This window comes from Cryptomeria japonica, chromosome 2 (genome assembly GCF_030272615.1).
Source record: "Cryptomeria japonica chromosome 2, Sugi_1.0, whole genome shotgun sequence".
In the NCBI taxonomy this organism is placed as follows: Eukaryota; Viridiplantae; Streptophyta; class Pinopsida; order Cupressales; family Cupressaceae; genus Cryptomeria; species Cryptomeria japonica.
In genome coordinates, this window is record NC_081406.1 from 656,206,133 (window position 1) to 656,225,697 (window position 19,565).

The 19,565-nt window shown below is 36.2% G+C and overlaps 1 protein-coding gene across 2 annotated transcripts in view; it reads left to right on the forward strand.

The window, feature by feature from the left end:
• LOC131034077 (ATP-dependent DNA helicase Q-like 2) overlaps window positions 1-19,565 on the forward strand; it is a 171,845-nt gene that overhangs the window by 112,250 nt on the left and 40,030 nt on the right. For both annotated transcript variants that reach the window (XM_057965428.2, XM_057965429.2), the window contains exon 17: window positions 8,356-8,447. In XM_057965428.2, coding sequence (XP_057821411.1) covers window positions 8,356-8,447 — 92 coding nt within the window. The remainder of the gene's footprint in view (window positions 1-8,355; window positions 8,448-19,565) is intronic.

Consider the following 19,565-nt stretch of genomic DNA (forward strand, 5'->3'; position numbering starts at 1 on the left):
AATGAAGATTGGGAGATTGAGTGGAGTTAAGTGTGGATTGCTCACACTTGCATAACAAAGTAAGGATATATGGGTAATGATTTGAGCATGATGAGGGTACCATGGAGATGCTTATGATGTCAAGAGGACAACACAAGTTTGCAATGATTTATGGATAAAAGGGGAAAGTAATGATGTGATGAAAATGGATAAAAGGCCAGCATGAGGATGCATAAAAAGTGGATCAAAGGTCAGCATGAGGATGTATCAAAAAGTGGATCCTTGATTGATGGATAGAGGCTTCAATTTATAGAGTTGGGAGCCTAGAAATGGACGGTCAAGATTAAAAGGGGAATCAAGGGCTTAGATTGAAAGGGAATGTGGTCCTAGGTTTGAAGGCTTAGCCTTGTGACAAGTGTCACAAGGAGAAGTGGGGTGAAAGTCAATGTGGTCCCACCTTGGGAGGAACAAAGGTCCTAGGGGGAAGGGGGATGTGTGCTCACACATGTGTGAGCAACCTTGGAAGAAACAAAGAGATGACAAGTGAAAACACTTGTGGAAAGGTGTAAGGGCTAGTGGAAGAGAGTTTATGACACACTTGCCAAAAGGGGAAAGAGTAGGGTGGCTCTATGGGGAAGAGCATCCTCACACGTGTGAGAACCCCTTGGTCAAAGGTGATGTGGACATGTGAAGTGACTTATGAGTCACATGTGGGTTTGGGTAGATGTGTAGTATTTTTAATTTGAATAAATACTAACATTGGTTAGGCTTTGGATTAATTAGGATAATGAGGGGATTAGATGATAGGTTTGTAGCTGAGTTACCGGGTTTGGCCCCCTAGACCCCTGGTACTGGTTCGGTATGGTCTTGGTTCGGGGTTCGGGTCCGGTTCGGATAGGGTTCGTGGTTCACAGGCTTGGTTCGAACTAGGGCGAACCCAAGAGGACCCAAGTCGAACCCAAGGGTCTGACAACCCAAAAATGGATTTTTTTTTTGCAAAATTTAATTTTTTTTGAATTCCACCACATAAAAAATTAAAATGACCCTAAAAGTGAGTTTTAAAACATTAACTTGGCTCATTTCACACAAGCAATGTGACTACAAGCAAGGGGAAACGAAGATGTGAGATATGGAGCCAAAACATACTGATTTGGATAAATTTACTTCTCAGCTTGTTGCATTTGTTCACTCAGATAGCGAGCAAACTTAAAGTGCAAGTGCAAGTGTCATTGGCATTGGCATTGATTCATCTAATGTCAATGCCAATGATGAGGAGGAGGAGAATGAGGATGACAAATTAGAGAATCCATTTGATGATCAAACTTTAAATTGTTGAAAGTTGAAACAATGATACTTGAATATTTTATCATTTTGATATTAAACTTGATGTATATGATGCTGTTATGGTATGATCATGATGCTATGATTACAAGTTTATGTTGGTTTTGTTGTTTATATGATGCTATGTGACATGCTAATCTTAATTCATGCTTATAGGCTGCATATATATATAATTTACATGTTTTTGTACTAACGAACCCAAACCCCTTTTCAAAATTTTTCCGTACCGGCATACCGGTTCTTCGAACCCGAACTGGCAACCTAGGTTTGTAGGAATCACTAAATTAGCCTAATTAATCATGGATTAATTTAGCTAGTTAGGATTAGGGACAAGAATGGAATATTCCATAAAGATGAGTTTGATTTATTGAAATAAATCAATATTTGGAAGAAGTGGAAAGGGGATATTAATTAAATATAATTTAATTAATTTAAAGGTAATGGTAGGCTAATATGATTAATTAAATTAATCATGCGATAAAGATATAATTAATTAAATATTAATTTAGTCAATTTAATGTGTCTACAAAAGTGTTCTTCATACTTGGGCTCACTTGTGATCAACTTGTAGTTCTTCATTCAAGATCTCCATTTGATCGTTTTGTCCTTCAAGCCTGCTACTTGAAACTTTTTGGAATTCATTCTCAAGGATCTCCTTTTGTAGGATGAATGAGTATTCATTAAGGGATTCCTCCTCTTGTAATGGATGTGAATCACTCTCTTCCTTGATTGCCAAATTAACACCTTGATAATCACTTGTCACCACTTCAACTTGAACATCCTCAATTGTTTTCTCAACTTGCACTCTAATGTACTCCTCTTTAGGTGCAAAGTATGGAAAGCTATCCGCTGTAATACATTGATCATTAGGTGGACTTGTGTCATCGACTTGCACCTGGCTTCCTTCACCGTCGGATGATGTAGCAATGCTTTGTTCATGTACTCTTCTATATTCGTCAACTACAAGGTAGGCACTCCAAGATCTATTCATGATACACTAGTCCTTGGATAGGATTGGCAATCCAAATTGATATTTGACTTGGTTGATAGCCATTTCACACAATGAGCAAGTAAACTTGGAGTGGGGTACATTATGAATCCTACACCACAGTGGTAGCAATATGCTTTCTAAGCGTAGTTCACCCTGAAGGCCTAGCTGATTTTTGATCATCCCTATGAATCTTGAAAGAGGATCATTTCTCTCTGGGACACTAAAATTGCATGATTCCGCTTCTGCCTTGGGGACATCTCGAAAGAAGATCTTTCCTTGTACTGCTGATTCCATCTTGGACAAGAATGTCAAGCAATGTACTTCATCATGTTCATTCGTCTCATGGATTCTACACTAGCCCGACGATGCAAACTTAGACAAACTGCATGGATGAAGTTGTGCATTCAAAGACCACCAAAGTTGAGAGATATCAACTTGTTGATCACTTTGGCATTGTTGTTGCCCTTCCATTGTGAAATCTTTCTTTTTGAATTTTTTGATTTTTTGATTGGTTTTGATTTTCTAGTTTTTCACTTTTTTTTTTTGATTTTTGAATAAGAGAGATCTAGCAAATCTCAAATTTAACTTAAAAGCTCAATTGTTTCTAGCTGTGGGCAATGCTTCTTTCCCTTGCAAGTCCGGTTGATAGTCTAGTGATCACCTTCCTCCTTGTGATAACTTTGTTGAGTGTTGAGGATGACTCTCCATTGATCTTCCACTGAATTCACCTGTTCAAGAGTTCGCATTCATGCCCTCCTAGTGCCAGTTATGTTGATGTGTTTTTTATGCACTATGCAACACAAAATAAAATGCTAAGTATTCTATACTCACTTGAACAAAATCCTCCCATCCTAGAATCTGAAAGCTTCATGGTGATGATCAAATGAAATGATCATCCTAAATCATTCATCAACAAGGCATTGAGAGCTAAATTGATCTCAATTCCACATAAAGAGAGAGACATGACTTGATCACTTCTTGACAACCTAAGGCACTGCACCACCTCATGTAAAAGGTTAATAGCTAAAGACACTACTAGACGACTAAATTAAGACAACTAACCTTGAAAGCGAAAAAGTGGGGGTCCCCATTTGCAATGGGCGATGTGTGAAATGGTCACAACAACGTCTCAATATGGGGTCACTTATCTTCCATATTAAATTGCTGTAGACCATCACAAAATGATTCCCACTATGAAATGGTTTTGCAAACACCCATGGAATAAACATGCGGGAAACACATCAGCTATGAATTAAACACGGAGCATACACATGCAAACATGAAGCATACAAATGGATTTACGCAAACACAGAGTATAGACATAAAAACATGAAGCATACACATGAATATATGCAAACTGGTGCAGGAGCATCCTCAAGACCCAATATGCCTACAAGAGGAAAAGTTTATATTTTTGCTTTGTTTTGTGTTGTTTAATGTTTGTAAGGCCATTTGTGACCATTCATGATCATTTTGGACCATTATGTCAAGTTTTGAGTCATTTGGATAAAAATTGTAAAAGTTGCTCCAAAGTTGTCAAAATTGTCATGACAACTTTTGCAACTTGATGACAACTTTTTAAAAGTTTGTTAAAAGTTGTCTATGGGTAGTTGAATATGATGAAAATTATATAAATTTTGTTCACAAACTTGAATTTGGAGGTTGGAGAGGGTTGGAGAAGGATGGAATAAAGAAGGAACTTATTTTTGTAGCATCCTTACATTGTTTTCTACAGTTTTCAGAATTTGCAGTCTGAAACATGCCATTGTACGACATTTTGATGGCCTCATTTTGGGGACTGTAATATATGGATGGAAAGATATTTGTTTTGAGTTTCTAAATCTTTTTTTCCCTTAAATTTTATTGAGTTTTGTGTAAGATATGCCATTTTTGGTGCAGGCTGTCCTGAATGACTCATTTTTCTGTAACAGTCTGAAAGAAACGTATGGTATGGATTGGTAAGATACAATAACAGTTTGAAACCAATCGGAAAAGGTGGAGAAATGAGTCTAGTTTCATTTCCTTTTGATTTGATCTAATTTCATATAGTTTTGAATGAGTTATGGCATTTTTGGTGAGAGCAGGGCTGTGATAAAACTAGGGTTTCCAGCATTAAGAAAACTATCTCTTTGTATTGCATCATCCCAAAAGGCTTAAACTTGGTGACAGTCTTCTTTACATTTTTGCACAAGGCTCCTACAAAGTAATTTTGGTTATTTTATCATTTGGGAAAGATATGGATGTTTTTGTGTGTCTTTTCATAGTAAATGTTATCATGAGGGTTTAATAAAACAATAAATTGTTGAGTTGTTTGATGTAATGATGACTTGTGTGCCGTCAAAATCCATAGTGAGAGGCCATGATCAAGCCAATATTATATTTCCTTGCTGAAGTTTAGATGACGTGTGAAATAGACCAAAGAAGCAATGTATCCAAGTGGTGTAATTGGAATGCACCTTGAATTCATTTAAGTATAACTTGTATGTTGATTGATGTTACTCCCACCTCTGCATCACAAACACGGATCATAAACATGAATACACGTATCGTTAGATTCCTTCTCATTGACTAGGATTGGATTATTCATTGATTTATATTTACCTTGTAGGATGGCAGGATCAAAGCTTTGATACCAATTGTAATGTCCCCTACTACGAGGCTGGCAATTTCCCAATAATCAACACCCATTACTTAATATTACCATGCCTTAAATTAATTTATCAAACTAGATAACCATATTTATTCATAGTAGTATAGTACAATTGATATTTGCTATATTGAAGCCCCAATTCTTACTTCCTTTCTAATCCTCAACCCTAGATGGGTTTTTACTTGTCTGGGGCATGATGAGACCACCTCCATAATTGGGCTTAGGTTTCAGGAACATCCGTCTAGACCACCCTTGGGGCTCACCTAATTTGGGATTTATTTAGTCTGCCTCTCCCAAACAAGACCACACCTCTCCTTATGGAGGAGGGGGGCGGAGGGGTGCGGGCGGCGCCAATAGAAATGATTTAAGTAATTGGGTTATGAGTACACTAACTTCTAATGTATTATGGATGTATATGAAATTGTATGACTGTCATACATATTGCAGTCTTTTTTAATATTACTTTTAAATTCTGCATAAGAACATTATTAGGCTTCGTATATTAAGCACATCCCCTTGCATACAACCAAGAACAAGGATGTTACTGCCAGTAACTTAATAACAGTTCTAATCTGATATGATCAATGGTGATGTCACTGGATGCTTTTGATTCCTTTCCTTTATATCTCTCAATGTGAGGGAGAGGTCACACCTCTTCATCATGTATGCCCTTTGGGAAGAGACACACCCTTTGATTGAGTGCAACTCTTCATTGTTTCTGCCCTTTGAAAGGGACACAACCTTTCACAATCAGATCTGCACTTCTTATTTAAATCAGATCTGTACTTCTGATTCCCAAATTATCACCTCTTCGAATGAGTTCTCTTCTTCCTTTTATACTTCATATTTGGGGGAGTCACAACTTATCTTTTCATGCCTCTTGATCATTCATAAACTTTAATCAAATTTTAATAATATTTAATTATATTGTTTTATATTTTAATTTATTTTTTATTTTTATTCTTTTGTCTTTTAATTTTTTATTATTATTATTTATTATTAAATGATATTTCAAAGTGGGAACATTGCACTATGCAATTGATAAGATTTGTATATAAATACTGATATTATTATTCAAAGAATAATGCATATATATTGAATATAGATCAGTGCTATATCTGATATAAACTGATAATTATGCAAAGATGATCTTGATGTTAGCCTTCTCTGATTTGACAATGTGAAGTATGCTAATTTGTCCTCCTATCGCCTATAGTGATGAATTGCTATTTCTGATTTCATTATTTAAGTATATTTGCAACAAATTCTAATGGCGATGTTTCTTGTATGACAGTAGAAGCCTGCAACAATGATGGTGCTCTTTCTGAATTGCTATCCTTAAATGTAGGCAACCTGCTTGATGCTTAGGCCAAAAGATGCTCTAAATAGCAGATCCATGTAGGGATTCAAGAATAAAATAAAAATCAACTTCAATGAGTGATGGGGTGAAATGGATTCTCATAATATAACCTTCAAAGCTGAATGGTAACATCTTTTGGATGTCAAAAGACATGTCTTATACTTAAAACAGATTGGTTTATTAACTCAAATTGTACCTCCTGTAATTGAGCAGCCATGCAACAACATTCTTTTGACTTCTTTTAATAAATCTTAGTCGCTGGTTTAGGGAATCATGTATCTTCCTTAATATGGAGCTGATTATCGATGGTGGAATCGAACCTTTTTAATGCATAAACAAATCATTTTGTTTTTCCCATGATATCGACTGGTTACTTTATGAATTGCCGCCTTCCATGCTTAATATCAATGTTTATCATTAATTAATACTTGCTGTCATTATTGATGCATATTAATCTTAATCACTATCACCAATCACTCCATTGTATATGTTATCCCTGTCTTAAGTATTATGTGTTTCCTTTCTTTATTCGCTTGTTCCTCAATCGCTGTCTTCCTTTATGGACATAGTCACAGCTTTTTATACTTTATTTCTTCAAACGGTAATCTCTGATTTTTGCTTACAAGTTAATTGTATAGAAAATGTATCAACTATTAGGTGTGATACATTCCTAATGGACATATCATCGTATTCGATTAGAGAAATTCATTCCTCAATGGTACAGTAGTCTTTGCTCCTCAATTGATCCTTTGAATGCAACAGTAATATATTTTTCTTTGTTTGATTCTTCCCTTTGCTGATTACCCATTGATAACATTACTTGGGTAAGTATGATTGATAGGCAGTGATGATCGACTTCATGCTCTCTTCATCGGATGTATGATGGTGTATCATTATAATGATTACTTAGATCTTCTCATACAAGATTGATCATTACTTGTTTATTGATAACTTGATCCAATTCTGTTTTTATGAAGACGCTCTTCTTGTTTGGTATAATAGAAGTATCAAAGAGGATTTGACCTTTTGATGCTATGAGTAGGTTGCTCATTATCCTCATGATGGTTGTTTCCCTTGCCAGTGCTGACTCATCCTTATATCTCTGAAGGAAAATCGTCTTATTTATAAGACTTCACGATTTTTCTGATACTTTATTACTCTAACTATCTATGTACATTCACTTATACTATCTTCTAACTGGCTATAGGTGCTCATGGTCTGCCACTCCTTGACCACATAAATGTTTTATTGCTTTTATGTTCTAGGTCAAAAATGGGGACATTACATGGATAATATTAAATAATTAATTTAAATTATGGCTTCATTGCCGACTTTCACCTCTGGGAATAAGATAGGCTAAATGGTTTCTTGGGCTACTCCATGGAAGGGGACATTACACTTCAGGGGGTTGAAAGCAGCTTCAATGGCTTACCATCCACTACCCACCCACAATAGGAGAAGTTGTCTTCATCTGCATTTCTTCCTTCGCTGTCAGAATCTCCTGCACTAGCCTTGCCACCATCGTCAACAGTCGGTGAAACCCTAACAGTTCCTCACAGTGTCATTGCAAGGACCTTGAGAGATCACATTTTTGTTGCTTCTTGCATTGTTAATAAACAGATTTGTTCCTTAATTTTCTTGAATTTTTTTGAATAACCCATAAATGAATAATCTAGCATCTTAATTGTTTTTAGAGTATATGCTTTTTGAGAAATGTTATAGTTTTGACACAATAGAGGCCTAGGTTCACCTTTGATACCAAAGAAAACATATAGATCAATATGATTCCAAATTGAGGCCCTGGCTATTGGTTGACAACACATATCCTCCAACAAACTTTCTTGTAAAATAATAAAATATTATTAAATGAGCATCATGATTCTGTAGCCTTAATGCATGTTCATTAGATAAGATTTGATTTTTTTTTAACAGTTACAGTTTTGTAAATAAATATTTCACTTTTCTGTTATGCTTTCAGTCTATTTTAATAACAATGTTGTAGTTATGAGTTTATGCTTACTGTCCATGTTATAGGGACAAATGTGGCTGCATCTGAGCTCTCAAAAGATCTGAAGAAAGAGGATGTGGAACAAATGATTATTCAACTTTTATTAGATGGAGCACTGGTATAAACATGTTTTAAATTTCCAAGCATTTATTTATGGCCACCAAAAATTTATAATTTCATTTCCTAGTCTTGATGTCATGAGAAAATATGCCAGAGTATTGCAAGCTGCTAAGTATGTGTCAATATTAGACAAGACATAATTCAATTTCTTAAAGAAATAACTTTCAAAAAAGAAACAAGAAAGACGATTATATTGATGTATGTATGATCAAAATATTACAGTGGAAGCACAACCGGCTAAGGTGGCACAAATAATCTAAGAGACAATACAAGAGGAGTAATTCTAATCCCAAGAGTATCACAGGGAGAAAATATAGAATATAAAAAACACTTGTGGGTGGGCATATACTATTAGTTATGAATAAAGTTGCATGGATGCAGAGATATGGATATGGATACGACTGAATATGGTATTCATAAAGAACACAAATATATATCGGAAGGTTAGAGTTTATAACATAATTTTGAAAATATGAATATAAATTATAAGAGGAAAATTTCATTACCATTGGACTAATATATGACTATTGCTCCCATATTCCAAATGATTATATATATAATTTCATTTTCAAAACAACATATTGATAGATTTAGGATAATTACAAATTAAATTATCTACATCTCAAATAATCAAATATAATAAAATCAAATATAAAAATTAGCCTTGGTTCCCAAAACCATGTTTCATCGACCAAAAAATAAATAAATCTAAATTCCATAAACTTTAGAATATAAACTAAATACAAATTTATAAATTAAAGTAATAAAATCTTACATATTATAAATACAATAAGATTATAAAATCCACATAATAAATAGTGAATAATATTTAACACTTTTTTTATATTATTTTAAAAATAATTCTGACTAAAATCTAGAAATATCCTCCTTAGTTTGGAATTTTAAACATTTCAAATGTTAAAATAAATTGTAATCTAAATTGACATTTGAACACCATGAATTTATTAGTGTAAGTTTTCTTAATTGTTTTGATTGCTAAGAGATTTCGGAATAAATGTGCATGTTTTGTTTACATCCTCACCATTCTCCTTTGATTTCTATATATCTCTTGATATCTCTTTGTGTGTAATAGGCTGCCCCTCTGCTACAATTTCTTCAAACAGTCTGTGGAATTTTATTGAATGGTTGGCATGCAAATCCTGTGTTCTGATTTTTTCTTTTCAATGTGGTAGACTGCAGTTTGGTTGGTACCTGGTGCATTTAGGTGTTTGTGGTTTTCTTACAAGCATACATTTCATTCCACAATATTCAAAGCAACAAGTTGATACGATTTAAGTTCTAATGATTGCAACCAAAACTATCTTGAAATTATTAATGCTACAAACTTAAGATTTCATACATACTTAAGGTTACTTTCCAGATTATACAAATTACACAGCATTCAGGTAATATTCTTTTCTTAAGCACAAGTGATAACTCAGAACCTGTTACATCTTCGTTGCTGCTGGGCCTTGACTTAAACGCTGGCTATGGTACATGCATGTGTAATGTCCCCCACTCAAGACCTGAAGCCAACAAGAGAAATAGGTGATTAAATAAGTTTTAATTAAAGATTTAAACTTATTCTTTAAGCCATCAATAATCATCGATGATCTCAATTAAATATGAAGATCAAACATAGATATAAATGATTATCATCACAAACAAAGATAGAAAGATATATGATCATACGCTGACAAGAAAGGAATATCAACTATAACTATGTATAAAAACAGAAGCCCAACAACTTATATTAAACAATATCGATTAAGGTTAGAATGCAATCAAATAACTAATCGGTATCTAAAGAAGCACGATATTAAGACAACGATTTATATTATGAAGAGTATTAATGACAGCAATCCATTATCCTGAAGACAGTGATAAGTAAGGAGACTAGTCAGAGGTTAAGAAATGACTAATTACATATGGAAGGGTGAGATTAGTTAAGGAAAGAAGGCGGTTATGAATAGACATAAGTCATGACCTTTACAACGTAACTTATGCTTCCATTTGGAAGATATATGAAGGCTTTCACTAACACTACAACAATCATCGATTTGTGAATTACTATTTTATTTATTTCTAATAAAGTGCTCAGGCAGGCAAAGTGGGTGATTCCACCAATCAATAAGATCTTCCGTGCATGTTAGAAAAAAACAACAGGCAGAGACAATATCCACCATTTTCCTAAGCCACTGGCGGATGAAACTAACGAGTGAAAATCAGAAACAACGTCCATCGTTCTCACAGGACATAAGGATCAAAATCAGACACAGTGAATAGGCCGAGGCATTCCTATTCATCCACCCATCACATGATAAAGAGAGACCACTCAGACATAGCAATCTGATCATTAAAAAATCAAAGGCACGTTTTGTATCAACCTCAAAGGGAGTAAACAAGATAAAGTTATATGTCAAGCCATCAATAAGGGACATTACAAGATGAGGAGAAGATCATTTGCAAAGTTATGAGGAGAACTTAAGAAGTTGTACAGCAGACTTGTAAGGAGATTGTAATCAGTTTTGGGGGAGATTTATGATCAGCATAAGTCCGTTGTCAAAACAAACAAAACTATCAAGATAAGTTCTATCTTTTCAATTGTTCATAGAATTTTAAGTTAAATATGGTAATGAAATGCCTTTGCATTTGATAAAATTATATGTTACAATTCTCACCTTAAGTTGGGTTTGTTATCCCAGGTCTAAATTAATGGTAACCCCATGTGGGGACATTACTGTGGTATCAGAGCATGATTCTGCCATCCTGCAGGGTAAAACGATAAATCAGAGGAAGACTTTCAGATTTATAAACTACACTTGATTAGACAACAATTTACATGATATATAAAGACAACGACTTTATCAAGAATTGTAGATTCACTCAAAAACGCGATAAAATAAAGTTAAGAATGCACGATCATCCCTAACACAACTCAGAAGAAATACTCATGTAACATAGGACAAATGCTGGACGATATTGGCAAACAGCGATGCAGTAACTCATTATTAATGTACAATGATTTAAGGAAGCAACTTTATTAAATGGCACTACTAACAAACAACACTTAATATAATAAATGTGGACGTTTAAGTTTGGTTTATAGTATCAAAAGGTATCGAGTTTGCTCTTACAAGGCAAGTGACAAAATTGAGGCAGCTATTATAAATTATTTAAGAACAAGAAACGTTTACTGCGATTGGTCTTCGTAAAGAAGAGTTTGCTTATGGAGCACTTGTTATCAAGAGCTACATTTCTTAAAAGATGCAATTATGAATAGTCATTTTTGTTGTTAAGAAATTACTTTAATCAAGGGGTGCGATTATTAGAGAGAAGCAATTGTGTTGAAGAAGACTTCATTCGTGAAGAGGCATGTCCTTCTGATGAAAATACAAATATAAATTGTGATTGATAGGATGGAAGGTGGGAAATAGAGAATATTTGTTTTCAGATATTTAATTCAGATTTGAAGTGCTCAAGGAGTCATTAAGCAGTCAAGTATGGTGGTATTGACCCACCCATCTACAAGGCTATGAACGCATGATTATAAGGATTGTTGATCAGGAACAGTGTCAAATCGATTGCATGATTATTAGCTCATATGCAGGGAAGGCAATCAGACTATTACCAGAAACTCAGTCACATATTTAGTGAGAAATCCTTATATACAAACTTATATTGTCTCAGATATAAGCAGACCCATTGCTATATAAAACACAGGGATATAAAGATACAACTCAGAAAGAGCAATTGGAGCTTGTTGCAGACTGAAAGATCATCATCAGCATATTTATGATAGACTACATCAGAAACAACTATGTTTAAGAATGTATTAGCTCTTTAATTAAACTACCTAAAGAGTTTATAATGGAGATGAAATAAGATTAAAAGTTAGAATGAACAGGATGAATGACTCAGAAAGAGGTCCATCCAAGAACATTCAGAACCTTAAAGAACCTTACTTTAAAGAGGTAAGCAATGTGGATACAACAACCAAGAAAGAGGAAAGTAAGAATGTGGATAACAAACATGAGCTGCCAAGTGAAGTAAGAGGGTTGTAGAAAACAACCACTCTTAAGCTTGGTGTAGAAATGGCTCCAAATAGGCTAATTATCTTTTTCCAAAGAAGGGAATGAGAATGGCATAAAGGCTGACCTGAGCCGCCAAGCAGAGCAAGTAAGTCTCTTAGGCTTGGTGTAGAAATGGCTTAGGGGAAGTCCCCATTCCTTCCAAGTATAAGAAATGTAGAGGAACTATGGCACAAAGAAGGCAGTTCCTCTCAAGATGGTAGCTCCTTTCAAGATTGGGTAAACTGGCTCAACGAAGTCAGCACCCTAAGTAAGAATAAGAGCTCAAGGAAGCCAAAGATGGGCAGCTTGACTCAAGGAAGTCAGCACCCTAAGTAAGAATAAGGGAGAATAAGGGCTCAAGGAAGCCAAAGATGGGTGGCTTGACTCAAGGAAGTCAGCACCCTAAGTAAGAATAAGGGCTCAAGGAAGCCAAACGTGGGCAACTTGGCTCAAGGAAGTCAACACCCTTAGTAAGAAGGATGACTAAAAGGAAGTCACTCCATTTCAGTTAGATAGAGATGGCTCAAGGAAGTTAGTCTCTCAAGATCGGATAGAGATTGCTCAAGGAAGCCAATCTCCCGCATGTGGACAAGATGGCTCAAGGAAGCCAGTCCCTCTCAAGTGGGGCAATGGCTCAAGGAAGCTAAACCCTCTAAGTTGTAATATATGCAATAGAAACTAAGTAGTAATTTTTCTAACATTTATCATTACTTTAATTTATATGATTATGTATTGGTAGTTGGTACTACTAACCTATGTACAGGTTCATCCAAGAAAAGAAGACAAGGAAGAATTGTTTGAGGACAAGCAAACTCAAGAGGGGGAGACTGTAATGTCCTGTTGTGACCTTTTCACACATCGCCCCATTGCTAACGGGGACCCCCTCTTTTCTGGCTTGTTGTGTTGTTAGGTTAGGGTTTTGGCTGCTTAGTGGGCAATTTTGTGTTTCCCGTGCTCGAGTCTTGGAGTTTTGATCATGCCTAGTGCCGTCTAGGGTTTTTTGAGGTTATAGGATCAAGTTGCAAACGTTGATTATTTTAATGATCCTAAAATTTTGTCTAAGTGTTGACCTTTTGAGCGTTAACGTGTTTTTAAACATGTGCATCAGTGATTTCAAAATGCCAAGGTATTCCCAAACTTTTTGGAGTTGTTTTCTCGCTCCAAAGGTATTATTTAAATTGATTTCGCACTTTATCCCGATAATTTCCTAGCGTTTTGCTCATCTTTTTGGAAAATTTGCCTAAGTCCAATCTAATTTGAAGTTTCTAAGCGATTTTGAGTGGTTAAAATGCCAAATTCCTAAGGGAAATCCATATTCCAAGGGTTAGAAGGTCAAATTCCATGCTAGAGGTGCTTTTCCCCTCATATTCCAGATTACCCACCCTTTTCCCCCACTCAAAGTCCACACTACACATGGGTTTCCCCTAAAATCCATACTGGCTATGATTTTCCACCACTGTTTATCCATGCCTAGATCGATTTTACCCTGGAAGTGCTAAAATTTGGTTAAGTGTCAGGATTTTCCCAGACTGCCATCGATTTTCCACCAGGAGTGCGAACTGGAGTACAAAGTATAGTGCGGACAACGTTAAGGATGATTCCATGCCTGGGTCGATTTTCCACCAGGATGTTTTATGACAAGTTAGTGCGGATTTTTGTGCAGACTCTCAGTCCATACCCTAGTCGATTTTCCACTGAGAGCATTTTGATGAGTGTTAAGTCCGGATTTTCATCCAGACTGAGGATGATTTTCCACCAGGGCATGTTTTTTGCTAGTGAAGTGAATTTGGAGTGTGGATTTTGTGTCCAGACTGCCATTGATTTTCCCTGGAGTGTTTTGTATGCATTTTGATGAAATTTGAGCATGGATTTTTATCCAAGCTACGATTGATTTTCCCTTATGGGCAAATTTTTGACGTTTTAATGATTTTTAAAGGGATTTTTTAATCCCAACTTAAGTCGATTTTCCCCTGGAGGCTCAATTTGGACTTAAATCGAAATATTTAATAATTGAAACCATTTAATTGCTTTTAAATGATGATTAACGATTATTTAAAATTTTAAGAGCAAACATTTAATAACTTGCAAAAAGCATTTAATATTTTAACCTTCTAGAAGCAAGTTGGTTTTTTACCAAAACAAGTGTTTTATCTCACATTGCTTGTGTGGTGAAAGTGAGAGATAAAAGCAAGTATAAGAGAGGAGTTTCCAACATTATTTTATTATTAAATCTGCTAGGTGTCTCCATGAAAGACAATTTTTCTCCCTTATTGGCGAATTTTGGCAAAGTGCTCAAGTGAAGTGTTGGGTTGAGGATTCTTTCCTCCTCCATTTTGTCCAGCTTGGCTATTCATTCCCTTGCTGCAAGTAAAGACCATCTCCAAATTTAGCGATTTTTCCAAGTTTGGCGATTTTTGTTGAAGGTGGCGATTTTTGCTGTTTGGGAGTTAGGCGACTTTCTCCTCCATTTTTTTGCTTGTTGTTCCAACCTCCATTGTTGCAGATCCGAGCTGCCATTGAAGAGATTTTCAAAATTTTAAGAATGGCGCCATAGCTGGGAAAATTTCGATTTTTTTTTGGAGAGCTTTGTGCCATTGTTTGGGGTGATTTTCTTCATGCTTGGTGGCTGCCATCATTCCCAGCTCGTTGATTTGTTTCAGATTTGAGGTTTGCTTCAGATTTGACCTCCATTGTTGGCTGCACATTAATTTTCAGACTTCAATTTTCATTGCCTAGCCAATTCCAACCTAGGCGATTTGCATTTGGGGGTGTTTTGTGGAGTTTTTAGTGCATTTTCAGACCATTTTATCGCTGTTGCAGGTCTGAAAACTCCATTATAGGCAACTGTTCTCAGAAATCTTCATTTCCAGCCACCTAACCACTTTGGCGATTCTGCTTGGAGCTGATTCCTTAGTTATTTTCTATCATTTTTCAGGGATTTTTAACTACTTTGCAAGGTGCTGGTAAGTCTGAGGTAATTAATTTTTAGACTTATCCTCATAAATTTATTTTTTACCAGCCACACTTACATTCTTGAATATGATTGTTTTCATCATTCAAACTGATTTTTATCGAGTTATGCATATTTTTTAAAGATTACGACATGTATTAAAGGTCTGATTTTCAGGTTGTCTTCAGATTTGTTGACCTCCATTGTCGACTGCGGAAGGTGTCTTCAGACATACCTTGTGTGAACACACAACCTTTCACACCTTTCCTTAGTCATCATTGATCCGGTATACTCCTTTGCATTTTAGCTTGCATATTTTCTAAGCATAAGGAGGTATTAATGAATTTTATAGAGGGTTTCCATGCCCTAGCGTTGTCACACTTTGAATTTAATTGTCGAAATCGACAAAGAGTATGGATTATTTTCCTGACTTTATGCTCTAATTAGCTAAAATCTTTAGAAAGTCAGGAATTTTATCAAGGGCATTATTTATTTTCCTAAGTCTAACTTCAAGCTTCGTATAGGTGCGATGTCGAAATCTAGATATAAGGAAAGGAAATAACTACTCAAGATGCTGGAGATTGGATTCTATCCAGAGCTTAAGATTTCATCCAGATGGAAGGAGATCACAGATACAAACATGCATTTCCTAGACTTCGACCAGATGCAACAGCGGATGTTCGGAGTTGGAGATCAAGTTCCTTCCCCAGCATATGCGAACATTATGAAGAATGGTATTTTCCATGCCGCTGGATTTCCACAGTCCATACAGTGCAGTGAGCTTATGTTGGAATGTGCATGGTGTTATGATCCGCTAACACGAATGATCAAGACTCCTAAGGGCGTTGTCGTTGCCTACCTTGCTGAGGTGTTCGGAATTCCACGCGGAACAGACATGAAGGATGTGACCAAGGATGAATATGAAGAAAGATACACGAAGAAGATGGGTTTATGCAAGAATTTGATAAACAAAGAGTGGATGATTGAGCCTAGGTCTTATCATTCCAAGGTTCCCAAGACACTCATGTGCGTAGACTTCAAGGAGGAGTATAGCGATTTAATATTCCTACTCAACAGAGCGACGGGGATGCTGCAAAGAGCAATATTCAATGGATGGATGTTCTACTTCATCCAGGATTGTCTTAGAGGAACGTTAGTAAATTGGTCTAAGATTATAAGTGACAATCTGGACTTTCAGCTGAGGAATGTAGAGCGGTCCAAGTGATTCGCCATGACTTCTTACCTGGTATACCTGCTTGCACGGTTTCATACAGAGGATTGATGTGCAAAGGTGAAGTCGGGAATGGGCAAGGACAATTCAAGAGTCATGAATGCTACCCCCAGCTGAGCATGTATAGAATTGAAGACTATGAGAGAGTGAATGATGCATTCACTATGTACATCACACGGATGCTGCAAGGCGGAATCCACAGAAGATTGTCCAAGGAGGCAACAGAGTTAATATTAAAATATGGATCGTGGTATATTTAGTTTCCCACTTTCACGTACCTTAGGATTCATGGGTTTCAATCCGAGCCCTACAAACTTCCTAGGTATTCGACCGATAGAATGAGTTTGTTGGAAGTGGTGAGACAACTTCTAGAGTTCGATGTCATTTAGAGAGAGAAGTACAGGACAGGCATGACATTCCCTATTTCAATTGGGAAGATGTCGGAGGTTTGCTAGTCTACCATAGCCGCCAACACTGCGAGTGAGGAGCTTGCATTCTATCGATTTGCTACATACAAGAAAAGAGAAAGATTTGATCCAAACAAGAAAGTTGGAAGGATCAGGGGAGAGAAGTTCATCCACAAAGTAGACATAGAGGATTATTGGGCTAACCTGATGGATGATCAAGCAATGAAGATTCTTAGCATCTGAGGTGATTTTTTTCAAGAGAGGGTAAATTACCTTGGTATTTTATTCTGAAATGTTATGTGCATAAAAAACACATCAACATTCTTTTGGCGCTAGAAGGAGGGCTTAGCATTATCATGCTGTGAGCAGCTGAACTGCAGATCCTATCAATTCATATTTGCAAGGAGTTTTCGCGCTCAACATTCTTTGCAATCATTCGAAGATTATGTTTCGGAATGGTGTTGCCTGAGGAAGAACTTATCCAAGGTGAACAAAGAGATATCATTTCACTCTTCAACACTCTTGCTTGGAGAAACCAAAATAGTCACGCTGAATTCAAACAAGTGAGAAAAGTGATAGACAAAGAAGAGCGGTCGGGAAACTTGCCTCCGATTATCATTGTTCTTGGAGCATTTGATCGTGAGAACCAATCTACCAATCAGCCTAGAAGAAATTGAACCAGTTGAAGATTTCATGTTAGTATGAAACACAATGGTGCTGCCTGATCCTGATAGAACAAACGAGTTTGAATTGGACGAACTTGAGTTCAAGCAACCAAACTTGGGAGACAAAAGAAAGATTATATCTAGTTTGAACAACTTTGCTTGGGAAGTGAAAACAAGTGCACCACAATACATCGGAGTTTCTTTTGTCTTGGACGAAGAAGAAGAGATAGCTGAACGAATTGACGAACAAATTGAGGAGGAGATTGAAAGAGATTTACTTGCTCAAAGATTACCACAAGTCCGGATTGATCCTAGATAGATCACGTTGGATTGCATCAATTCCTTCTCACCCGAGAGACTTCAGAGAATTCTAAGATCCACTTCTGGAGAACGAAGACATTGCGAGTTGAGGACTCCTCACAGATCCAGACTTGGAAGGTGGGAGGCTTCAACGAGTTCAGATATAGCAGATAGAGATAGATTATTCAATCAAAGGGACATGCGGAGAGAAGACAAAACTTTTCTAGATCCTCCAGATCCAAATCACGAGGAAGTTCAACAGTTTCAACAAGAAGACCAAGAGATGGCCGAGAATCAAGGATCACCTCCAAACGGTGCTACCTGGTTGGTTACCAACCCGTCACCACTCGCTTTCGATGACACTCATGAGATGCCGAAGAATTCGGAGAATTTCTGTTCGAAGTACAATGCTAGTGACTCAAGCCGGATGGCGGAAGATCACATCAAGATGTTTGAAGACCATTTGAGAAATAGACCAATTGAGTATGGAGATGTGGCTTGCAGACTCATTTCCTATTCCTTGGGAGAAGAATCATATCATTGGTTCATCTACTTACCTGTAGGATCCATCACCTCATGGGAAGAATTAAAAGAGACATTCATTGGAAAGTTTGGAATCCAAATTTCCCCATCGAAGTTGCATAGACAGTTCGTTGAGTGTAAAAGACAAGAGAATGAACCTATCATGTCATTCAACAATCGATTCAATAAAGATTATACAAGGTTGCAGACTCCTTATCACATTCCAGATGCTCGAGAGATATATTATCATGCTTTAGCCACTTACAACTATTTTAGTTGATCTCATTCTTAGCATCTGAGGTGATTTTGTTCAAGAGAGGGTAAATTACCTTGGTATTTTATTCTAAAATGTTATGTGCATAAAAAACACATCAACATGTCCCCACTCAAGACCTGAAGCCAACAAGAGAAATAGGCGATTAAATAAGTTTTAATTAAAGATTTAAACTTATTCTTGTAAGCCATCAACAATCATCGATGATCTCAATTATATATGTAGACCAAACAGAGATATAAATGATTATCATCACAAAGAAAGATAGAAAGATATATGATCATACGCTGACAAGAAAGGAATATCAACTATGCATAAAAATAGAAGCCCAACAACTTATATTAAACAATATCGATTAAGGGAAGAATGCAATCAAACAACTAATCGATATCTAAAGAAGCACGATATTAAGACAACGATTTATATTATGAAGAGTATTAATGACAGCAATCCATTATCCTGAAGACAGCGATAAGTAAAGAGACTAATCAGAGGTTAAGAAATGACTAATTACATATGGAAGGGTGAGATTAGTTAAGGAAAGAAGGCGGTTATGAATAGACATAAGTCATGAAGATATATGAAGGCTTTCACTAACACTTCAACAATCATCAATTTGTGAATTACTATTTTATTTATTTCTAATAAAGTGCTCAGGCAGGCAAAGTGGGTGATTCCACCAATCAATAAGATC